At 42.2% G+C, this 20,151-nt stretch overlaps 1 protein-coding gene across 8 annotated transcripts in view; it reads right to left on the bottom strand.

The window, feature by feature from the left end:
• Positions 1-20,151, bottom strand: part of LAMA2 (laminin subunit alpha 2) — a 900,941-nt gene that overhangs the window by 492,961 nt on the left and 387,829 nt on the right. For all 8 annotated transcript variants that reach the window (XM_060239150.1, XM_060239173.1, XM_060239164.1 and 5 more), the window contains exons 11-12: positions 19,559-19,699; positions 11,174-11,347 (exon numbers count right to left, since the gene is read on the bottom strand). In XM_060239150.1, coding sequence (XP_060095133.1) covers positions 11,174-11,347; positions 19,559-19,699 — 315 coding nt within the window. The remainder of the gene's footprint in view (positions 1-11,173; positions 11,348-19,558; positions 19,700-20,151) is intronic.

The following is a 20,151-nucleotide window of genomic DNA, read 5'->3' as shown; positions in this document are numbered from 1 at the left end:
CAACCCCCTGAGGTCCATGATGGGTGAAGACCGCCATCCCTCTTGGGTACAGTAAAATACTGGGAGTAGAAACCCTGTACAATGTCCTCCAGACAGATTGGTTCCATGGCTCCCTTGGCCAGCAGATTCGAGACCTCGTCCAGAAGGACTGGGGATGGGCATGTTATGACGATCCCAGATGGTAGAGGTGGAGTGTGGAATTTGATCGCATATCCCCTGGCAATTATTGATCGCACCCATTTGTCTGATGTAATTTTTAGCCAGGATGGGAGGTCGGGGTATAAACGGATGGTACATAGAAGATGACTGGTTGTAGGAAAGCCAACTCAAGGGGAGTCAAACCCCCTGTTTGGGACCCTTGGGAGCTTTGGAGCTCTGCTGTTGAGGCATGCTCTGGTAATTCAATTTACCGCTGTATGCCGACCTCTGGGAAGGAATGTAAGGTCTGCTCTTTCGGGGTTGATCCGGAGAGCTCCTTGTGGATGAGCATATGGACCATGGTCTAGAACCTGTTCGCACCTTGAAGGATTTGGTGGAGGAGGATGAAACGTTCCAGTTTCTAGATGCCTTGACACTCTTATCAATCTCTTGGAAGGCGGAGTCAGTCGTAGCGTGGAACTATCCTGTGCCGTCAAAGGGGAGGTACTCTATGGTGGATTTTGCATCCTGAGTCAGAGATGTGGATCAAAGCCAGGAATGTCTTCGAAGTGCAACAGCTGTGGAGAGGGTCTTTGCTGCTGTGTCCAGGTTGTGTTTAATAGAGTTTACATGCTGCTTGGCAACTGCCATGCCCTCTTTCTGTATTTTTCACAACTGGGCACTTACTCCTTTGGGCATGTCCTGGAACAGGGGCGTGATCTGGTCCCAAGGGGCATATTGGTACCTGGCGAGGCACAGTAAATAGTTGGCGTTCTTGATGCCTAAGGCTCCTGCTGCATAGAACTTCCTCCCAAAGGAGTCTAGCTTTTTCCCTTCTTTGTCCATCGGCGTTGAGGAAGAATGACGGTTCCTGGAGGACAATGTCACCGCCATGGAGTTTGGTTTAGGATGTGAGAGTAGAAATTCTGCTTCCTTGTCCTGTATAGGTGGTCCAGCCTCATGGACGAAATGGAGATGGATGCTGGTTTCTCCCAGTAGGATTTTGCTGCTTGTAGGAGGATGGAGGTCACCGGTAGAGCGATGGCTGCTGAAGTGTCCTTTTGGACTATGTCATACAGTGGGTCGGTGATTTCTGGCTGCGGTTGCACGATAGAGAAACCCAATGTAGAGGCCATCCTTTTGATTAGGTCACTGTAAGATCTTAAGTCCTTGGAGGGTGAGACCAGAAGGTCTTCTCCTACTGGAGTGAAAGGGCTCACTGGATTGCCCGAATCAGACTCATCGAAGTCGGTTGCCGATGAGACGTCGGATCCTCTCGGATTGGATCAACCCGAATCCGATGGCACTGGTCTGGTCGGCTTGGTTGAAGTCAATGGGGTGGCTTTTCTATCTTTAGGTTTCTTTGAGGGCTGCTTTGGTTCCCTCGGAATTGACCTGGTGGAGAGTATGGAGTATTGGTCCCACTCCGGGTAGCGTCGGAGCGGAGACCAGGGAAGGGGTGGTCCATAGAGGTACTGCAGTTGTCTCTGATCCCATGGGTGGAAGTTCGGTGCTGGGGGGCAATGGTGTGGAAGCCTCTGATTGAAGTCCGATCTCGGCCGATCGTCGGGAGGTATCCTCGGCTCTAGTGGGCGGTCGACAGGTTCCTGCTGTGGCGGATCTCTGATGGGGGATCTGAAGGGAGTGGTTGGAGCTGAATCGGAGGAAGCTGCACTCTGCTGGGTGAGGTCTATGTTGTCACCCTCAGTGGAGTCCAGGGTTGCATACTGTCTGCAGACTGGGGAGTTTGTCCAATGGGTCGGCATCTGTAAGATTTTCAGGGGTACGGACACCAAAACCTAAGGGTCCAGTCAATGTGGAATGAGCTGGAGCGATGCAGAGTCCTCCAGTGTGGAAGAGGTCCGACGCTTCTTGAAGTGCTCTTTGTGGGGGTGTTTATCCTTCTTCCTCTTTTTTGTCAATGAAGAGGCGGAGGACTGAGAGGTCAACGACTGTCGGTTCAATGCTGACTTGCTCGATGCAGCTGGGTTTGAAGTCGATGCCATCTTGGTCGAGGAGGATGACTTAGCTGGTGTGGTTAGGCAGGAAGTAGCTACTGCCGATGCCAGGGAGCCCTCCGGAATGGATGCTTCACCCATTGGTTGGGGGGCAAGAGCAGATTCAATGAGGGTTGTTCGGAGCCTTGCCGCTTGATTCTTCTGCGTTTGACTTTCAAACTTTTGGCAATGCGGGCATGTATCTGTGCAATGTCCCTCGGCAAGACAGAAGAGTAAGAGGGAGTGCCCGTCTGTGGGGGTGAGTTTGTTCCCGTGCTGAGAACAGCGCTCGAAGCAGCCCCACATAGGCCAATGGGCCAAGGGTGGGGCTGTGGGAAGGAAAACTTGGATACTAACTATCTGAGCTGGAAAAACTAACTAGCTAACACTACAATAATCTAAGTCTTTTTTTTTTTAAGCTAACGAAGAAGAAGAAGAGAAAAAGTACCGATCGGACTGACGTAGAGAGCTTCCTCTCATGAGCGTGGTCAGAAAGGAACTGGCGGTATCTAGGCATCCCCTCTGCACATGCGCAGTGGAGTTCCTGGGCATGCTCAGTGGGAGGGCACCAAGACCCTTGCAGAAGCTTAGAGAAACACCATTGGAGTTGGAGCAGGCACCGTAGATCCCAACAGTGTGAAGCGCAGAGACCGCGAAGAAGATCCTCTCTTACATGCAGGAAGCCTAGTCACAATATGGTGACAGGATACAGTGAGTTGGGAAAGGTAAAGCCACAACTTTATGCACCTACTCTATCATGACATCTGAAAACTAGGGACACAGTCTTTGGCATTAATTTCATTATTGGTGGAATACACTTCAGAAATTTATTAATATTGGATTCACATGCTTGCCACATCCTGTCTAAAGAAGAAAATAGGCAAACTGACAATAGGGTCAACAGATCCTGTCTGTGGAAGTCTCAGTTATTGCCACCTTAAAGCAGCAAATCACAAAGAATTATACATATAATGGTTTATTATGTTTGTAGCACTGCTGGAAAACATCATCTAAAAAGGCAGGTTTAATCCAGTTTCAACTATTCAGAGGAATGTTTTATTGAGTTTACAAATAATAACCTGCAATATTCCATTTCCATAGCAATACACTAAATCACCTCAGCTAAGTATGTCATCATGGCTATAATTTACATGATGCAACATGACAGTTAAGATGTACTATGGTAATTTGTGAGTGCTTTCAGTATTACTGTAGTATCAAAAATTTATATGGTTCAGTTATTAAGGCAAATTGTTTCATTCATACAGAAGACATCTGACAGTAAACCGCAAAGTCCTTCCAAATTACAAGTGGAAACAATACCTTCTTTGTTCAGGCAAATTGCACACATTCACGCCATTATTTTCCTTCCTGAGTGAAAAAGGAATCTGCAAAATATCTGCAATAAGCACAAGAAATGTTTATTACCTGCAGGAGCAAACAAATCCTTCGTTCATGCTGAATGGACTTGAACATCTTTAGCAATCTATAGCCTTGAACAAGATGTCCATATTCTTTGGAAGTGATGTGGTTTAATCTTTACTTGCTCACTTACCTTCTGTCATACTGATTTCCAGCCAAGAGCAAAGAGCTAAGTAGAGAAGTCTGGCGAAAGCATCAGGGGAAATCTTCCTAGAGTTTCAAATAAACTACACCATAAGCGGGGTGGGTGTGCATATGCGTGCATGAATGGGAAAATCTCAGATGTATTAGGTTTCATTTTTACAGGTGTTCAGATCCTGGCATTTTCAGCAGTGCTCCCTATAGTCTTCTTGTACTAGTTCTGTTGCTTTATTTCACACATATATATTCTGATGCATGTATAAGTGAATGTTCTAATGTATGAGATTTCAGGATGGTAGCTTAATCCATAGATACATAAGAACATAAGAGAAACCATGTGGATCAGGCCAATGGCCCATCCACTCTGACACTCTGTTTTGGAGCATAGTAATATGGTCAGTGGAGAGGGGGAGGCAGCCTGGTATAGCCTGATCTCATCAGATTTTGGAAGCTAGGTAGGGTTGGTAGTTGGATAGGCAGGGTTGGTAGTTGGATAGGAGACCACCAAGAAAGGCTCCACAAAATAAGGCAATGACAAACCACCTTTGCTTTTCACTTGCCTTGAAAGCCCTTTATGGGGGTTGCCATAAGTTCATTGTTACACAGTGGCAAAAAAAACAACAACAAGTGCCATCAGGAGGTCCACCAGTGGGGCCAGGACACTAGAAGCCCTCCCACTGTGCCCCTCCCCCCCAAGCACCAAGAATACAGAGCATCACTGCCCCAGACAGAGAGTTCCAGTGATAAGCTGTGGCTAGTAGCCACTGATTGTCCTCTGCGCCATATGCTTGTTTAATTTCCTCTTGAAGCTGTCTATAAGAATTATATCAAGGTATATTGACTTGCCAGAGCAGGGTCAGCAATAGATCCTGGATAGAATCGAGCATCTGAAGCAAAAATTGATCAGCTCTAGCTCTGATGAACAGTGGAAAACATTTGAGGCAGAAGTGGTGGTCCATGAGAAGCCAGACTGTGACTGCTTAACCTCAACACGTTTTACTCAACCCCCAACTGAGGATTCACCTGAAATAATGCAAGTGTCTTCCCCAACTGCTGATGTCCAGCCGTTGATTACTGGTCACCCTTCTAATCTGGCTCTGGGGCTGGTTGCTGAGTCCAACAACAAAAGCGTGAGGAATCACTGCATCTGCCCCGATGTAAATAAGTCTTTAGAGCTTTTGACAGAGGCCCACTGACTGACTGACTCTTCCCCCTCGAACTTAAGCTCCTCTCCTGGAACACTGCGGGTTTGAAAAGCAAGTCTAATGATCCCAATTTTAGACAGTTCCTCAATGGATTTGACATAATCTCGTTTCAAGAGACTTGGGCTCAACACGAGATTATGCTGGAGGAGTTTAATGCATATTCTGCTCCAGCACTAAAAACTAGTTGTTATGGTGTGATCAAGCTGGTCTAGCTGTTTTATGGTCCAGAAAATCTAATTTAGTTGTTACCCTTCTCCAGGGGACCAATGTTAATGTTCAGTCTTGCTTGGTGGATGGTGTAGGCTGCTCCTTTATATTAATAAATGTCTACATCCCTCCATGTTTGAACAAAGATTCACCATCTCTTTACTGGGAGGATGTAGAACTACTACTTGAGGACCTAGAACTAAAATTCCCACTAAGAGGTATAATTATGGCTGGTGATTTTAATGCCAGACTTGGATAGGACGGCCCTGCCCTTGCCAAGGGGTTAGGTCTCCAGTCTGATAATTCACTGCTTGACAGTATGTTCCATCTTAGACTTTCTAAGATTTCTGCCATTTACCTACCGAGTCCAGTACAAAGTGTTGGTTATTACCTTTAAAGCCCTATATGGCCGAGGACCAGCCTACCTAAGGGACCGTCTCTCCCCATATGAACCCCAGAGGGCACTGAGGTCAATGGGTAAAAATAAAGTGACCATCCCTGGGCCGAGAGAGGTCAAACTTCAAAACACCAGAACACGGGCCTTTTCAGCCGCGGCTCCGGCACTGTGGAACCAACTTCCGGAGGAAGTGTGGGCCCTGCGGAACCTTGACCAGTTCCGCAGGGCCTGCAAGACCGCCCTTTTCAGACAAGCCTATGCCGATATCGACTGCTGAGTTGCTAAGAATAAAGAACCGCCATCTATAATACGATCACGGAACTATCTAAACTGGCAGAACCAGCGCCAAACAATTTTATTGCTGCCAGATATATTTAATGTAATTTGAATTATGTATTTTAACTTAATTAACTGGTTTTTATGTTTAATTTCTTTTTAATTGTTAAATTTAAAGTTTATCTATTTATGTTAATTGTGTGAAATGTTGTTAGCCGCCCTGAGCCGCCTAGGCGGGCAGGGCGGGATATAAATAAAATCTATTATTATTATTATTGTTATTATTATTATTACTAAGGACTCTTGTATTAATAAGGCAGGGGTTTGTCTTGCCCAGCTATGTCTTAGGTTTAATCAGTCTATTTTGAATGGGGTCCCCCCATATGATTATCTTGGTGAATTCACCTATGCCTCGAGTCAAGGATGTAGTGTGATTGATTATTTTTTTATGTCACCAGCCTTATGGAAACAGGTGAGTGCATTCTCAATTAGGGATTGCATAGATAGTGACCATTTCCCCCTTTCATTAGTTATTGAGCCTCTTGTCCCTGCTGAGATCCTAGAGCAACTAAGAACTGCATCCCCAAATCTGACTACTAGACTGTCTAATTTCTTGGTCTAACAGACTGGCTCAAAAAGTAGCTGGTGTTCTTAATGAAGCTTTTTTAGATAGGTTTCTATCAATTTCCAGCAATTTTAATCAACAATCTGAATTGTCTCAGCAATACAACAATCTTGTAATGCAACTTCTTGATGTTTTTAGGCAGCAAGTGCTGCAAAAACAGCAAGCTAAGTTTAGAGACAGGAGTAGTTGGTTTGATAATGAATGCCACCAAATGAAGTCTCATATCCTTGCTATCTATCATCAGTATAGGGCAGGGATGACCAATGGTAGCTCTCCAGATGTTTTTGCCTACAACTCCCATCAGCCCCAGCCAGCATGGCCAATGGCTGGGGCTGATGGGAGTTGTATGCAAAAAACATCTGAAGAGCTACTGTTGGCCGCCCCTGGTATAGGGTATCTGGTATAGGGTATCTATATAGGGTATACCCTGGTATAGGGTATCTGGGTCAGATAGACCGCCAATGAAATGTTTTCAGTTAAAAACTTAATTGCATAAACTGTATAAATCTAAGCAAATGGCCTTTACACAGAAATGTTGGGAACCTCTTATCCAGGCTACACTGAATAATACCAGGGAATTTTGGGCAGTGGTATCTGGGTCCTTGGGTCGCAAGCATATCTCCTATAGTCTGATTTCACTTCATGATTGGTTTGATCGCTTTTCAGAAGTTTTTAGGGAGACCAGAGTTAGCCCCACTTAATTTGGTTGACTGCCCAGAGTTGTCACCTTAATCAAGAGCATTAAACCAGGGAAGGCCTCTGGGCCAGATGTTATTCCTCCTGAGCTGATCCAAGCATTCTCTGAGCGGTGAGCCCCTTTCCTTGCTGCCTTGTTTACGATCATAAATATGACAGGTGCAATACCTGAAGCCTGGACTAATGCAGTAGTGGTCCCTGTATATAAAAAAGGTGATTGCCATCTCCCATGTAACTATAGTCTACTAAGCCCACAGATGAAGGGAAACTTGGACAAAAAACTTGATTGTTGATTGGCATATTGATTGCAAAACAACCAGGTACCAACTTGTGTTTCAGAAAATGACCTGAACTGAAGATGATAGCAAAATAGGCACAAAAGTAAATGTTCCATTAGACAGATTTTGAGAACAGAGCTTCACCTTGTTGACCTTGTTGGAAAGCTTCTGAACTTGCAAGGGTGAGACTGCTTCTTACTTTTTACCAACTAGCCATTCAACAGAGGTTGTTAAAATGCACAAATTCCTTTCATTGTTTGAAATTAATCACTAGAGTTTTTGTTGATGAGGCTGTCCACCCACTATTATGAAACACTAGTGACAGAATACCTACTGGTTGTGTCTTGGGAACAGTTACTTCTAGTAGAGTTCTCACCAAATTATCAAAATCTTCAATGTTATTTCATGAGTCATTTTATAAAAATGAAAAAGGATTGGCAACATTAAAATCTGTTCCTACTACATCAAATCAAGAGATCAAAGCCTAACAGAGATCAACCAGAAGAACGGTCAATGGTGAAAGAGCAACAAGAAGAATGTATCAAACTTTCTCTCACTTTCCAATGAGAAACATTTTTTCAAATATAGAGAACTACGAAATTACTGATGAAACTAGCCAAAAACAATCAGATGCAGATCTCCATAAGGAAGAATCTACAGTATCTCTGACATCACGTTTCACTGGACTGGATTGTCCTCTATTGTAAGATAAAATCTGAATTGCTATCTTGTATATTATCACAAGAAGAAATATATTCTGGTGGTAATGTTTTGTGTATATAGTCATCAAAAGCATCAGTGTGAATATTGTAGATTTCTGTTGATTAGGGGTGGGCATGAAATAAGAAAATTGAGATTTGTCCCAGTTTGTGGTTCGTGGGGTTTCACGAACCATGAACCTTTATGAACTTCCCTGTTTACTGAACTAGTTCATTTCATGAGCTTTGTGATGCAACAGAATGCCCCCCCCCCTTGGGGCTAGACAAGCCAAACATGCAGCTAGTCTCCAACTAACTCTCCTCTATCTTCCCTCCAAATTTGGTTAGGATTGAATTTAGGGGAGACAAGTTACAACTCCCGAAAACAGATGCCCTCAGGAAATTGCTCTCAGATTCAGGAGTGCGTCAAACAAAACCCCTAAAAGCTACATGCATCAACCTTGCTGAGGACCTCTCTGGGATGCCCCTCTTCAAGTTTGGTGAGGATTGGATTGGGGGGGTGGGGCTGAGTAGCAACCCGCAAAGCACCTGACCCAAGTGCCCCACAGGAAAATGCTCTCTGGGGAAATCACAGCTGCAGTTTCAGGAGGAGTATGTCAAATAGCTCCCTTGCAAACTAGTGGCATCTAACTTGCAGATCTCCCTGAGATGCCCCTCTACCTGCCCTCCAAGTTCGGTGAATACTGACTGGGGGGGGTGGGGTGAGCACTACCCACCTCCTTATCGTAGACATTATTGCTGCAGATGGGCAATCCTTCTCCTTGGGCCCAGGAGGCAGTCACCTGCCTGTCTCCCCCTGGAGGATACTAGGGTCTGAACTGCAAAAGGGGGGAACCCACTGAGAGGTCTGGCACAGGAGACAGGGTGGAGAGTTGGGAAACCAAGACAAGGTGCAGGCACAGCAAGGGCAGCTGATGATGTTAAGCCCATTGTGGGGGAGGGAGGTGCCCAAAGATATGAAAGTTGAGGATCCTAGGGTTCAAAGTGCAATATGGGGGGGATCTAACAAGAGGCTTAGCGCTCTGGAGCACTCATTCTGGGTGCAGGTCATGTATCTTTGCTTACTTTCTTCTTCTAGAGCACTCTGCCTGAATATTTAGATGCTTAGAAACAGAACCTTGTTGGACTTACTTGAATATATGGCTATACACAGGCCTCAGATTCAGAAGGAGCTCACAGAAGTACAGCTCCTGAACCTTTCTGAGAGTTCCACCTCCTCCTTCCCACCTTGTCCACTGAATAGTAGGTGCAGCAGCATATCAATCCCTGGATGAGCTCCACCATCTATTTTTCTACCAAACAACCTCTGGCTATACATAACTATAACCAGTTGTATGTTCTATCCTATCTTATCTCTTGTGCTCCTCCTGAGTTGAGCAACTTGCACAGCGCCAGAAAATCTGAAGAGACTTGTTCCTGATGTAGACTTCTAGTGCTGGATATTATTACTGTTAGCATTTGATATTATTTTAACCAACCAAAATTGTTAATTTTTCACTTCCATTGCTTGTATTCTTAAATAATAATTCATAAATAAATTAAAAATTAAAAAAGTATTCTCTTTTTCAGCCCCTAACTTGTAGAATGGCCTTTCTATAGTGGTCAGAAAGGCTCCCATGCTTCTGGCATTTCACAATCTATGTAAAACAATTGTTCAGGATGTCCTTTTTAGGAATTGCAATAGGGCTATTTTATAACGGAATAACTAAAGAAAGTTCTTTTACATCCTGTATACTATAGGCTATACCACTATGTATAGTATGTAATTTGTTTGCTGTATGTGTTATTCTCCTCTTGATTTCTACTTATGTTATATCATTTTCTGCATTATTAAGGCATCATATCTAATACTTCCTGTTTTGTTGCACATTTCTGTAACCCCAGTCCTATTACATTGTTTATTAGATGCCTCATCCTATTGTTTGCATCAACTTACACATTATAGTTCCACCTTGAATCCTAGTGAGTAAGTAAATGAATACATAAATAGATAGATAAACTCCAGATCTGAAATGGATTCCAGTATTTTCCCAGGAATACGTTCACCATACTGATACTACAGCCATATAATGGGACAAGCCCAACTAGAAATCTTACAATTGCAGTGATTGTAATGGACTTAAAAGGGTATTGCCCTTTTAAATGCTCAAAAGTTTCATTGGGGCTAGGATTTCTGACTTTGCTTGCTGCATGTTAGTTTTTAAAAAGCAAAAGAACAGCTACACCTTTTTTGCTGTGTGTGCTAAACCCTAGACTGAGCATAACAGAATGGACTCTGATTCCAATACTTAAGTATAAAGGAAAAAATCATTCAGATTCAATAGGGTTATACCCTTCTATGTCCATTGATACTGCTTAGGATGCCACTGTAAATTAGTAGGAGCCTGATTAGCAACAGAACCACAATGTGTCCTATTCATTTATGTTCCAATAGATTTAAGCCATGAGCACAGTTCCTGGTTTTGCGTGTTTGTCTACTTGTGTGCATGAAGCTAGAAGAGAAGTATAGCATATGTATATATATAAAAACAACCTTAGAGGATGGGTCTGCTTCCCAGCAATCATATGAATTTAAAAGCTGCAATAAAATTTATACTTAGCACACCATGTCTGGAACCCCAGAGCAAAACTCTTTGCACTTAATTTTTCAATAAGCATTGAACATTTTTCTACCACACACCCTCAACATCTGATGGTCTGCTGTGGGAACTAAGCGGGGAAAAGCAGTAAAATCTCAGTGTAGCAGGGAGAAACAAGACATTATTGGAACTCACATTATTCATACACAATAAACCATGAGTTATTCCATTCAGAAATAATATAGCATATGTGAGCTTTCCTAACACCTGACATTAGTCTGCCAGGACACAATGGGAACCGAAGCGCCTTCCCTAGTCTACTTACCTTTTGCCTTGAGTCTCATGGGGGATATTCTGCCATGCCAGTTGTATTCAGTGAGCAATTTCCCCAGTCAAATATGTATTCCACTAATGACAACTATTTTTTTAATTGCTAAATCTTTTGCTATTAATAAATCAAATTAACACCCAGACAAAGACCATCTGCACTTACTTTGTCACCCAAGTAAGGACTGGGTGCACTCCAATAATAAATCAGCGGCAGTACAGTTCTTGCAGCCACATTGTTGATGCTAAGCTGCTGGGGTCCATCAAAGCTGTCCTGCTGAGGAGTAACTCGAACGAGACCAGGTACATCTGTCAGGTACCAGTCAGTCATGCTCCCAATCTATGGCGACAAAAGAAAGTATCTATAAATATCCACAATGAAGCTTGCACAATCTATTTCCTTCCTCTCTTTCAGACTTTCATCCTTGCTTATTTTTATATATTCCATATGTAAAGGCTTGGAGGATTAAATATGAAGTAAATTACCATTTAATATAGATGCAGAGAATAGGACTCACCATATTTCTTCTAGCAAGTGAGCATGTATAATTATGAATGAAGGGATTCCTGGTCATTCCATGCAATTGTTCATTTAAATTGGGGGGAACAAAAGTTAAATTAACCAGAGTCTTCTGACTTTTAAATAGCACCAATAGGGAACCGTTCTTAAGTTTTCTAGGTTCAAGGTCTCACTCATGTGATTCCTATAAGCACAAGGGGGATATTCATTCACTACATTTTCCCATCCACTAGGCCTGCAAGAAGCAATTGAATTATTATTATCTATGAATTCCTGTCTTCAGCCACACAATAAGGTGGTGCAGACATTATGGGATGTTTCAATAAATGGAGCTGTAGCCTACATTGCATGCAACCTCTTGGCATGTACTCACAGACAAGGAGAGGTTTCCAATATAAGTATTTATCCAGTTATCCACTTAGAGAGTCACTTGCAAGCATGTGTAAGTTCTCCAGAGCAGAACCCTCCTTCCCAATGCTCTTGTTCCACCTTCCACAGAGCCAGGGGGTTAACCACAACCCCACCTTCAGCCACCCATCTTCTCTCCACAGCCATCCTTAAATCCTCTCCTGACTTAGTCCCTGCAGCTGGGGCCACAGAGCACACTCTCCTTGCCAAGCCTGCCAACCAAATGGCATGCCCTCATTTGCCTTAGCAGCTCCAGACCCTAATAGCCACCCTCTCCCCAGCTGGTGATCCTCTGGCCAGACATGTGCAGCTGGCCTTGACATCCCTGGAATGCAAGTCTGCAGGTTTCTTGCTGGTGCCTAGCCTTCATCTTCCACCCTAGCACTGTGAGGAAATGACCCCTCTTTTCCTATATTATAGTCACAAGCACGGTTGCCAGGGCACCTGGAGAAGTGAGCTTGCACCCGTCTGGCCAGAGAGTGCGAGTAAAGCCATCCAGGAACTAAATAAGACTCATGTGTACAAGCAGCATTATTGTGCTGGCATTCTAAACCGGCACGAAGTGCTTGCCAACATATACGAACGTTTCCCCCGTCACTGAGCGGGCCCGCCATGGTGAGGAAGAAGCTGCGCCGCCACAGAGCTGTCCAGGCGACCGGTGTTGAAGCGCTAAGCATGGAAACCACTGTGTTTCGCTAACACCACATGTAGCCATCTTCCTGCCAGGCTAGACTTCATTCCTTCTTAGTAGGAGTCTCACGTATGCACCCTGAGTCATTCCTAGCCCGCAAGCAACCTATCCGTTTTATGAATAGATTAACAGTTCAACTGTTGATCCTAATTGCTTAGCAATATCCTGAACAATAACTCTTGCCCAGAAGAGGATGGGAAAAGAGGAAGGATCTCTCCTGTCACATCCAAGCCTTTTGTCTACACCGGGGATACCTAGGTCAATATTTGATTCCCTATTGTCACCTTCCCAGATAATCCCATCTCATCCCAAGCACCCAGCCATTTCCATACTGATACCACCGGAGCCGCCTCAGGCCATGTTGCAACTTGGAAATTTCCAGGATGCCCAGGACGAAGGTGATGTCCATTGGTCAAAGCAAACACCCAATCAGGTGTCACCAAAGACTCACCATTGGTTCAGCCGATGCCCAGCCTTCGTGGTCATCAGCAGAACCTCCCATCTCCCCTCCCAGTCACCTCCCATCCCCTCGGGACTTAGGTGACTCTTTATAACCTGTGGACTAGCTACCCACAGGTGTGCTTCTATTCAGCAACCCATTTACCGCTGTGTAGATACATCCCCGATTCCTGATCAGTTTCGGGCTCTTTCCGCATTCCCTCAACTGTCGCCTTCGAAGTCTTCCTTGGAGTCTGCGAGAGGTAATATCGCCCTGTATGTCTACCCTTATATGTACCCCTATCGATCTATCTGTTTTTCTTAGACCTGTGTGAATGTGTGACTGTTTTGTATTTTTATCTTGTGTGAAAGAACTATTATTCTAAATAAATTACAATTGATTTTATTAAATTAGAGTCCCTTTTATTGAGCATTTACTCTCTGGATGATTGAGCCTGGTATACATTGGTAAAAAGATTCCTATTAAAGCCGGGTGTCCATCAAACTAATTCCCCAACCTCGTTTTGAGGGCATTTGGCTTAACAGCACTATGATTATTTTAGCATCGATATATTTTAAATATATCTACATTAATATCCAAATTAGATGCATATTTAAGATGCATTGAAAGTGTGGTCAAGCAGGTGAATCTAGACCAGATGAGAGTTATGTTGGCTTGGAAATTGTATGTTCTGGAGAAGACTGTTTGTGATCATCAAATGGGGTTTAAAATTAGGGAATGCTCTTGGAACCAAGCTTATTAAAGTAGAATTAAATTAAAATCACATCAGTGCTTTTGCTATGAGAGCTTTCTTTCATCTGTGCTTGGTTCAGAAATAGTCCCCCATTCTAGATTTAGTCACTCTGCAGTCCATGCTTCGGTAACTCTAGACTGGATCATTACAACATTTTCTACATGGAACTGCCCTTGAAGACAACCTGGAAGCTGGTTTCTTATCTGAGTTCAATTCAAGGCACTGGTCATTCATCTTCTGAGGGCTTTCTCAAATAGCATAGATTCTACACTGTGGAACCTATTTTTGCATTTTTGCAGTTTAACCTATTTTTGCATTTGTAAGCCACCTTTGGCTAAATAAGTAAGGCTCAATATAAATATTTTAAATAACTAGCAAACAATTGTTCATAGCAAAATATGTTGGCTATTTCCAGAAATACATGCATAGGTTAGGGACAAGGAAAATGTTTTGCAGAAGAGGACCCAGGAATTGCTGTTTTACAGAGAATTTGGGGGCCATTCTTGAAATAAATGTAAGGAAGAGGTATCTCGCTTTCCCTTTCATCCTCACATCCTGAATTTAAGAGGCAGGTAAAAACACTGAGTGATGCTGCTAAGCTTCTTGAAAGATTTAGTGCAATTCACAAAACTGTCTAAGAACCTCCCCCCACAGTGGTGTCATGCCAGCACTGGGTTGGGAAATACCATGAGATTTTGGGGGCTCAACCGGAGGTCATAGTTTAGGGAGGGGAGGGAATTCAATGGGATATAATGCCATAGAGTCCATCTTCCAGTGCTGCCATTTTCTCCAGCTGAACTTATTTCTGTCCCCTGGAGATCAGTTGTAATAGTGGGAGATTTCCAGCCATCATCAGGAAGTTGGTAGCCCTACCCCATACACACCATTATGGTCTACAACAGTCTTGTCCCTTGCTGCACTAGAGGGATACTGGGATGGGCTGCAGTAATGATTTCACCCTCCTAAGGGTTTTTTAAAAAAAATATCTACTCCATTCAGGAATCAGAAATTCCTTCTTGGTACAGGAAAAGCTCCCTGCAGGAAGAAATGGCTGTGTCCTCTGACTCAGCCTGGGGTATATAAGAAATCTTTCCCAATGCAATGCAGGCTGGGTAGGTGCTCCATCTCCTCTCATTCCAATGCTACCATGTAATGCTCTGGATTGGAGACATTCCCTCAAGCATCCTAGCAGAGAGCATCTGTAAACTCTAGGTTGTAGTTTAAAACATCCTCCTTTCTGAATTGCTAGGCTATCAATAGGATTGTGCTCTCTCTCATCCCAGCCTCCAGCTCAGCTCAGTGATAGTTTTTTTTTTTTAATCTACCTCTCATTGAATTACAGTTGATTACATCTCCCTCTCTACATCACACAGAGAAAGACCATTCTCACGGTGTATTGTAGCAGAGCAATTGAAATATGAATCAGTGATCTACCCTTGGACTTCACATCAAGCAGTGATGGAAGCACTGCCCTTTCCCATTTCAAAAAACCACTAGGAGGTTTGATTTTATTCTGCTCTCCTGCAAAAGGAATGAAATAGTACAACTCTGTATTCTGTACCTAATACAGAGGCTTCATGTTGTTAGCCCCAACAGTTTGAAATTAAAAAGCTAAATAATTTAAATATTTATCTTCTGGTTTTCTAAATCTGTGAAATAATGATGGTGAATAATTTCAAGATTTCTCAGGAATGATAAGAAGTGCAAATATTTTCTCTCTAAAAATTCAATCAGCAATCCTCAAAACATCTCAGCTGTCAAAACAGCTTTGTGTATCATATGTTTTGCACCCCTGTTGGAAGGGACTCAGCAGTCGTCATCAGTACAAAAGAATAAAGAGAGTTCAGCAGACTATCAGATGCAGGTCCAACTGTTTAACAGTCCCTTTTCAGTTTTCTTGCTCAAAATCTTGGTTGCAGAGATCAAACATCACTTCAGCTGTGCTATTTTTTTCAAAGACTTGTGGGGTGGAGATTCCTACCTTGGAAAACCTCTAAAATCATGAAATTCTCCAGTAAATTGTAACAACATAGACATACTCAAGGCTTTGGACTGTGTTACAGTGACTGGATGTTACCATAGTTGTGAAATGGCTCAGCTGCGAGCTGAAAGAGCATCTTGGTTATAGGGTCCATAAAATGAGCCTAGCATGCATTTTCATTTTATTCACATAAAGATATAGTTAACACACACAGTTACTTAAGTTAAAGCAGGGTTTTTGTTTGTCTGTTTTGCAAAGCCCAGTGTATCAGGATTTGATATAGAGCTTTGTCAGAGGAATAGAATCGTCACACATTCCATACCTTACACTAAGGTAGGCTTTAAAGCGCACACATGGTATGTTATATCACAATGGGTGGTCACCTGAAGCCTTTGACCAGGCATTTGACCCCATGTTCTGCAGAAAAATGGTGAAACAGGACTTAAGCATGTGATCAGTGAGTTAAAGAAGCCATGAAATGAATCTTTAAGCAGCACTGCATGGCTCTACTATCTCCACTTAGCCATCTGTCCGTATGCTTAGATACCCTAAACGAGTTTGTACTTGCTCTGCAGAATTAACAAATGCAGACAACAATGCTGACAAAGCCATTTTCACAAATCTTTCCATTTTTAAGGGTCAGCACAACTTTAGGATTCTCCCATACCTTCATGCTTTTCCAATACTTTCAGTGTAGATGTGCCAAAAGTCTCAGTCTTCTAACTTCCTCATTTTTTGTTTATGATTCCTAGGTTTTACTGGGGAAAACGTTACTTGTCTTTTGCCTTGAGAGCATCCCAGTGTTAATGTACACTGTTGATCTGCTATGATACAGATCACTCCACTGAAAACAGATCAAGGTAAGAAATAGAAAAGTGGTAATACTGGATCCCTAATTAGTCCTGGGGAGGGGGTGGGAGAAGTAATGCAGTCTCAGTCTATAATCCTGAAATTCCTCAAAGCTTCAAACCTTTTTGACCCTGTTAATTCATGTCTCTGAACATGTCTATAAAATATTAGAAGATACTGTTGATTTTTCATTAAAATATTGCTCATTTTACATATAGTTTTATGGACATGTGTGATACATGTCATTAATTTCCATGAGACAACAATTCCTGTTGTAACTATTTCAGAGGATAAACAGGAGAATTCCATCCATACAACAAGATTGACACCTTAAGAGTCATAATGAACCAGGTCGATTAATGAACCAGAATGTGAGGCTATTATTGAACGCGTTTGAATACTATAGAGAACATCCTGACAAAGAACTTGCTGCCATCTTTGTGGACGCAGAGAAGGCCTTTGATAATGTTAATTGGAATTTTATTAAAGCGACATTGTCTGAAGTCGGCTGTGGTGAGAGATACTCCAGAATGGTTGAAGCGGTTTACTCAAAGCAGGCTGCAAAAGTGAGCTTTAATGGAGTAATGACTGACTCAATTGAGATAGAACAAGGTACCAGACAGGGGTGTCCGTTATCCCCTTTGCTCTTCATTCTGACTCTAGAACCGTTGATTAAGAAGATCAGGGAAGATTCTCAAATACGAGGAACCAGAATAAACAACATAGAGTTTAAGACTATGGCGTTTGCGGATGATCTTGTGTTTACCTTGGAACAACCCTCTTCCTCGATAGTTTCTTTAAAGCAAAGATTAAGAGAGTTTGGAGAAGTATCCGGATTCAAACTGAATGTCGCTAAGACCAAAATTCTAACGAAAAATATGGGAAAAGACCAAATCGAAACATTAGAGCAACTTTCAGGCTTTAAGCATGAAAAAAAGATAAAATATTTGGGAATTCAGCTTACAAGCGATTTAAAGTCTTTATATAGAGACAACTATGAAAAAATATTGAAAGAAATCCGCAATGACTTAACCAACTGGAAAGACTTACAAATTTCACTACTAGGCAGGATTGCTACAATAAAAATGAACATTCTTCCAAGAATTTTGTTTTTGTTTCAAACAATCCCAATTATCTTACCCAAATCATTTTTCCAGCAACTCAACTCTATGACCAAGACATTCATTTGGCAAGGCAAGAAAGCTAGAATCAAATTGAAAGTTTTACAAGATAGTAAACTAAGAGGTGGTCTAGCCTTACCTGACTGGAACTTGTATTATAAAGCTTGTTATATTGCTTGGCTGAGAGCCTGGTGTAAGTTAGACAATAAAAAATTATTGACTATTGAGGGTGCTGGCCTGGGGGAAGGCTGGCACAGTTATATGTGGTATCATGCTCCTACCAAAACTGGCCGGTTCCTTAGACATGAAATAAGAAGATCTCTGTACAAGACCTGGGAAGAAATTAAAGTACATTATACTTATACTCCAAGGTGGCTATCTCCAATAGAAGCTCTGACCCATCCAAACTTGTACAACTGGGACATCTTACAAGACTATGCCTTCTTGTTAAACAGCCAGAATGAGCTGATTGAGGAGGAACTTCCTAAGTTAAGTTGGTGGCTCCAGTGCCAACTTAAGTCAAGATTTCGCAAAGATAAAGAAAAGGGCTTTACGAACACACCAATTGATCTAGATCTTATACTAGAATCCAAACAGAAGATAATTTCTAAAGTATATGACTGGTTACTTCAAATTAAGATGCAGGACGAGGTTGTGAAAGAAGCATGGATACGTTGGTTGAAGGACTTTGGTTACAATATAGATTTGGAAGAATGGGAACAACTATGGAAGCGTAACATAAAACTGATGAAACCAGCAGAACTGAAAGAGAATTTATATAAAATGGTCTATAGATGGTACCTTACGCCCGATAGGTTGGCAAAAATCTATCCTACATACTCCAACAAATGTTGGAAATGTCTAGAAGCTAAAGGCTCCCTGTTTCATATATGGTGGAAATGTAAGCATGCTAAAAAATATTGGTCACAAGTTAATATTTGGATCCAAAAAATTTTAAAAATGCAAATTAACCATGTGCCGGAATTGTATTTGTTAAATATCTGTAGACAAAGCTTGCCTCTTTCTAAATTGAAACTGTTACTGTATATAGTTACCACAGCTAGAATTTTGTATGCCAAATATTGGAAAAATGGGAAAACTCCCAATAGAGATGAATTTATTAACAAATTGTTGGAAGCCGCAGAATCTGACCTAATGTCCACAAGATTAAGAAACGGCAATGTGCAAAAATGTCAAGAGGAATGGGACCCTATTTATAAATGGGTTAAAAGCAGAGGTGTCGGATCGGAGTAACCATGGGGTTTTTCCCCCTTTGCCTTTTTTGATGCTTAACTCTCTCCATCTCCCAGTGTGTATGGTTGGGTAGATGTTAGTTGTTAGATGTTAGTTTGCAGTTGATTGTTTTTATCTATCTTGTTTGTGGTTTGTGAGAGATGATTGTTTATGTATTCTCTGTCTATTTTTATTTTATTTCTTTGTCTTTTCCTTTATTTGTATTATTTCTTCTTAATAAAACTTTAAAAATTTTTTAAAAAAAGAGTCATATTAAAAAAAATTACCATTTCTGTCTCTCTCATACTCTCTTCACAGACATTCAGACAGTAATTTTTTCCGAGTTATTTGCTGCCATTTTTCTCCTAGACATAGATTATACAATATCTCACCAATGTCAGCATTATGAAAATGTGGCGTGTACTGTGAATAATCAAGTTATTTCATTCTTGGAGAAAGAATTGTGAAAATACTGTGTGATATAAGTTAAAAAAGGGGGGGGGGGGGAAGGCTACAGTAGATGTTTGTAAACATGTGTACTCTGCTTTTTCTTACAGTGTTGTAGTTCCAATGAGAGCCCACACAGTCATTTGTTACTCCCGAGCAGAAACATTCTTCACAGCCTCTGGGGTTGTCTTGCTGCAGGTTAAAGAAGCCAGCTTTACAACGATCACAGTTCTCTCCTTCAACGTGATCCTGGAAATCATATTAGAACATTAGAGAGTTTTAAATAATCTTACAACTTACTTATGCACTTTCAGCTTTGATATAATGCAGAAGGGAAGATTTTAAAGAAATATTACTCTCTCAAATGCAGCTCCAACTTTTCTGTGGTATGCATTTATCTGCCCAGCCATCACATTTTTCAAGGATATTGTGCTGGACTATGCATGTACTCCAGCATGACATCCAATGCAGAGACATTCAGTAAACCCAGAAGCAGGACAGGTAGAAGATGAAGAAGATAGAAGATATTGGATTTATATCCCGCCCTCCACTCCGAAGAGTCTCAGAGCGGCTTACAATCTCCTTTACCTTCCTCCCCCACAACAGACACCCTGTGAGGTGGGTGGGGCTGGAGAGGGCTCTCACAGCAGCTGCCCTTTCAAGGACAACCTCTGCCAGGGCTATGGCTGACCCAAGGCCAT

This window comes from Heteronotia binoei, chromosome 1 (genome assembly GCF_032191835.1).
Source record: "Heteronotia binoei isolate CCM8104 ecotype False Entrance Well chromosome 1, APGP_CSIRO_Hbin_v1, whole genome shotgun sequence".
NCBI classification, from domain to species: Eukaryota; Metazoa; Chordata; class Lepidosauria; order Squamata; family Gekkonidae; genus Heteronotia; species Heteronotia binoei.
This window is presented reverse-complemented; position numbering and strand designations above follow the sequence as displayed.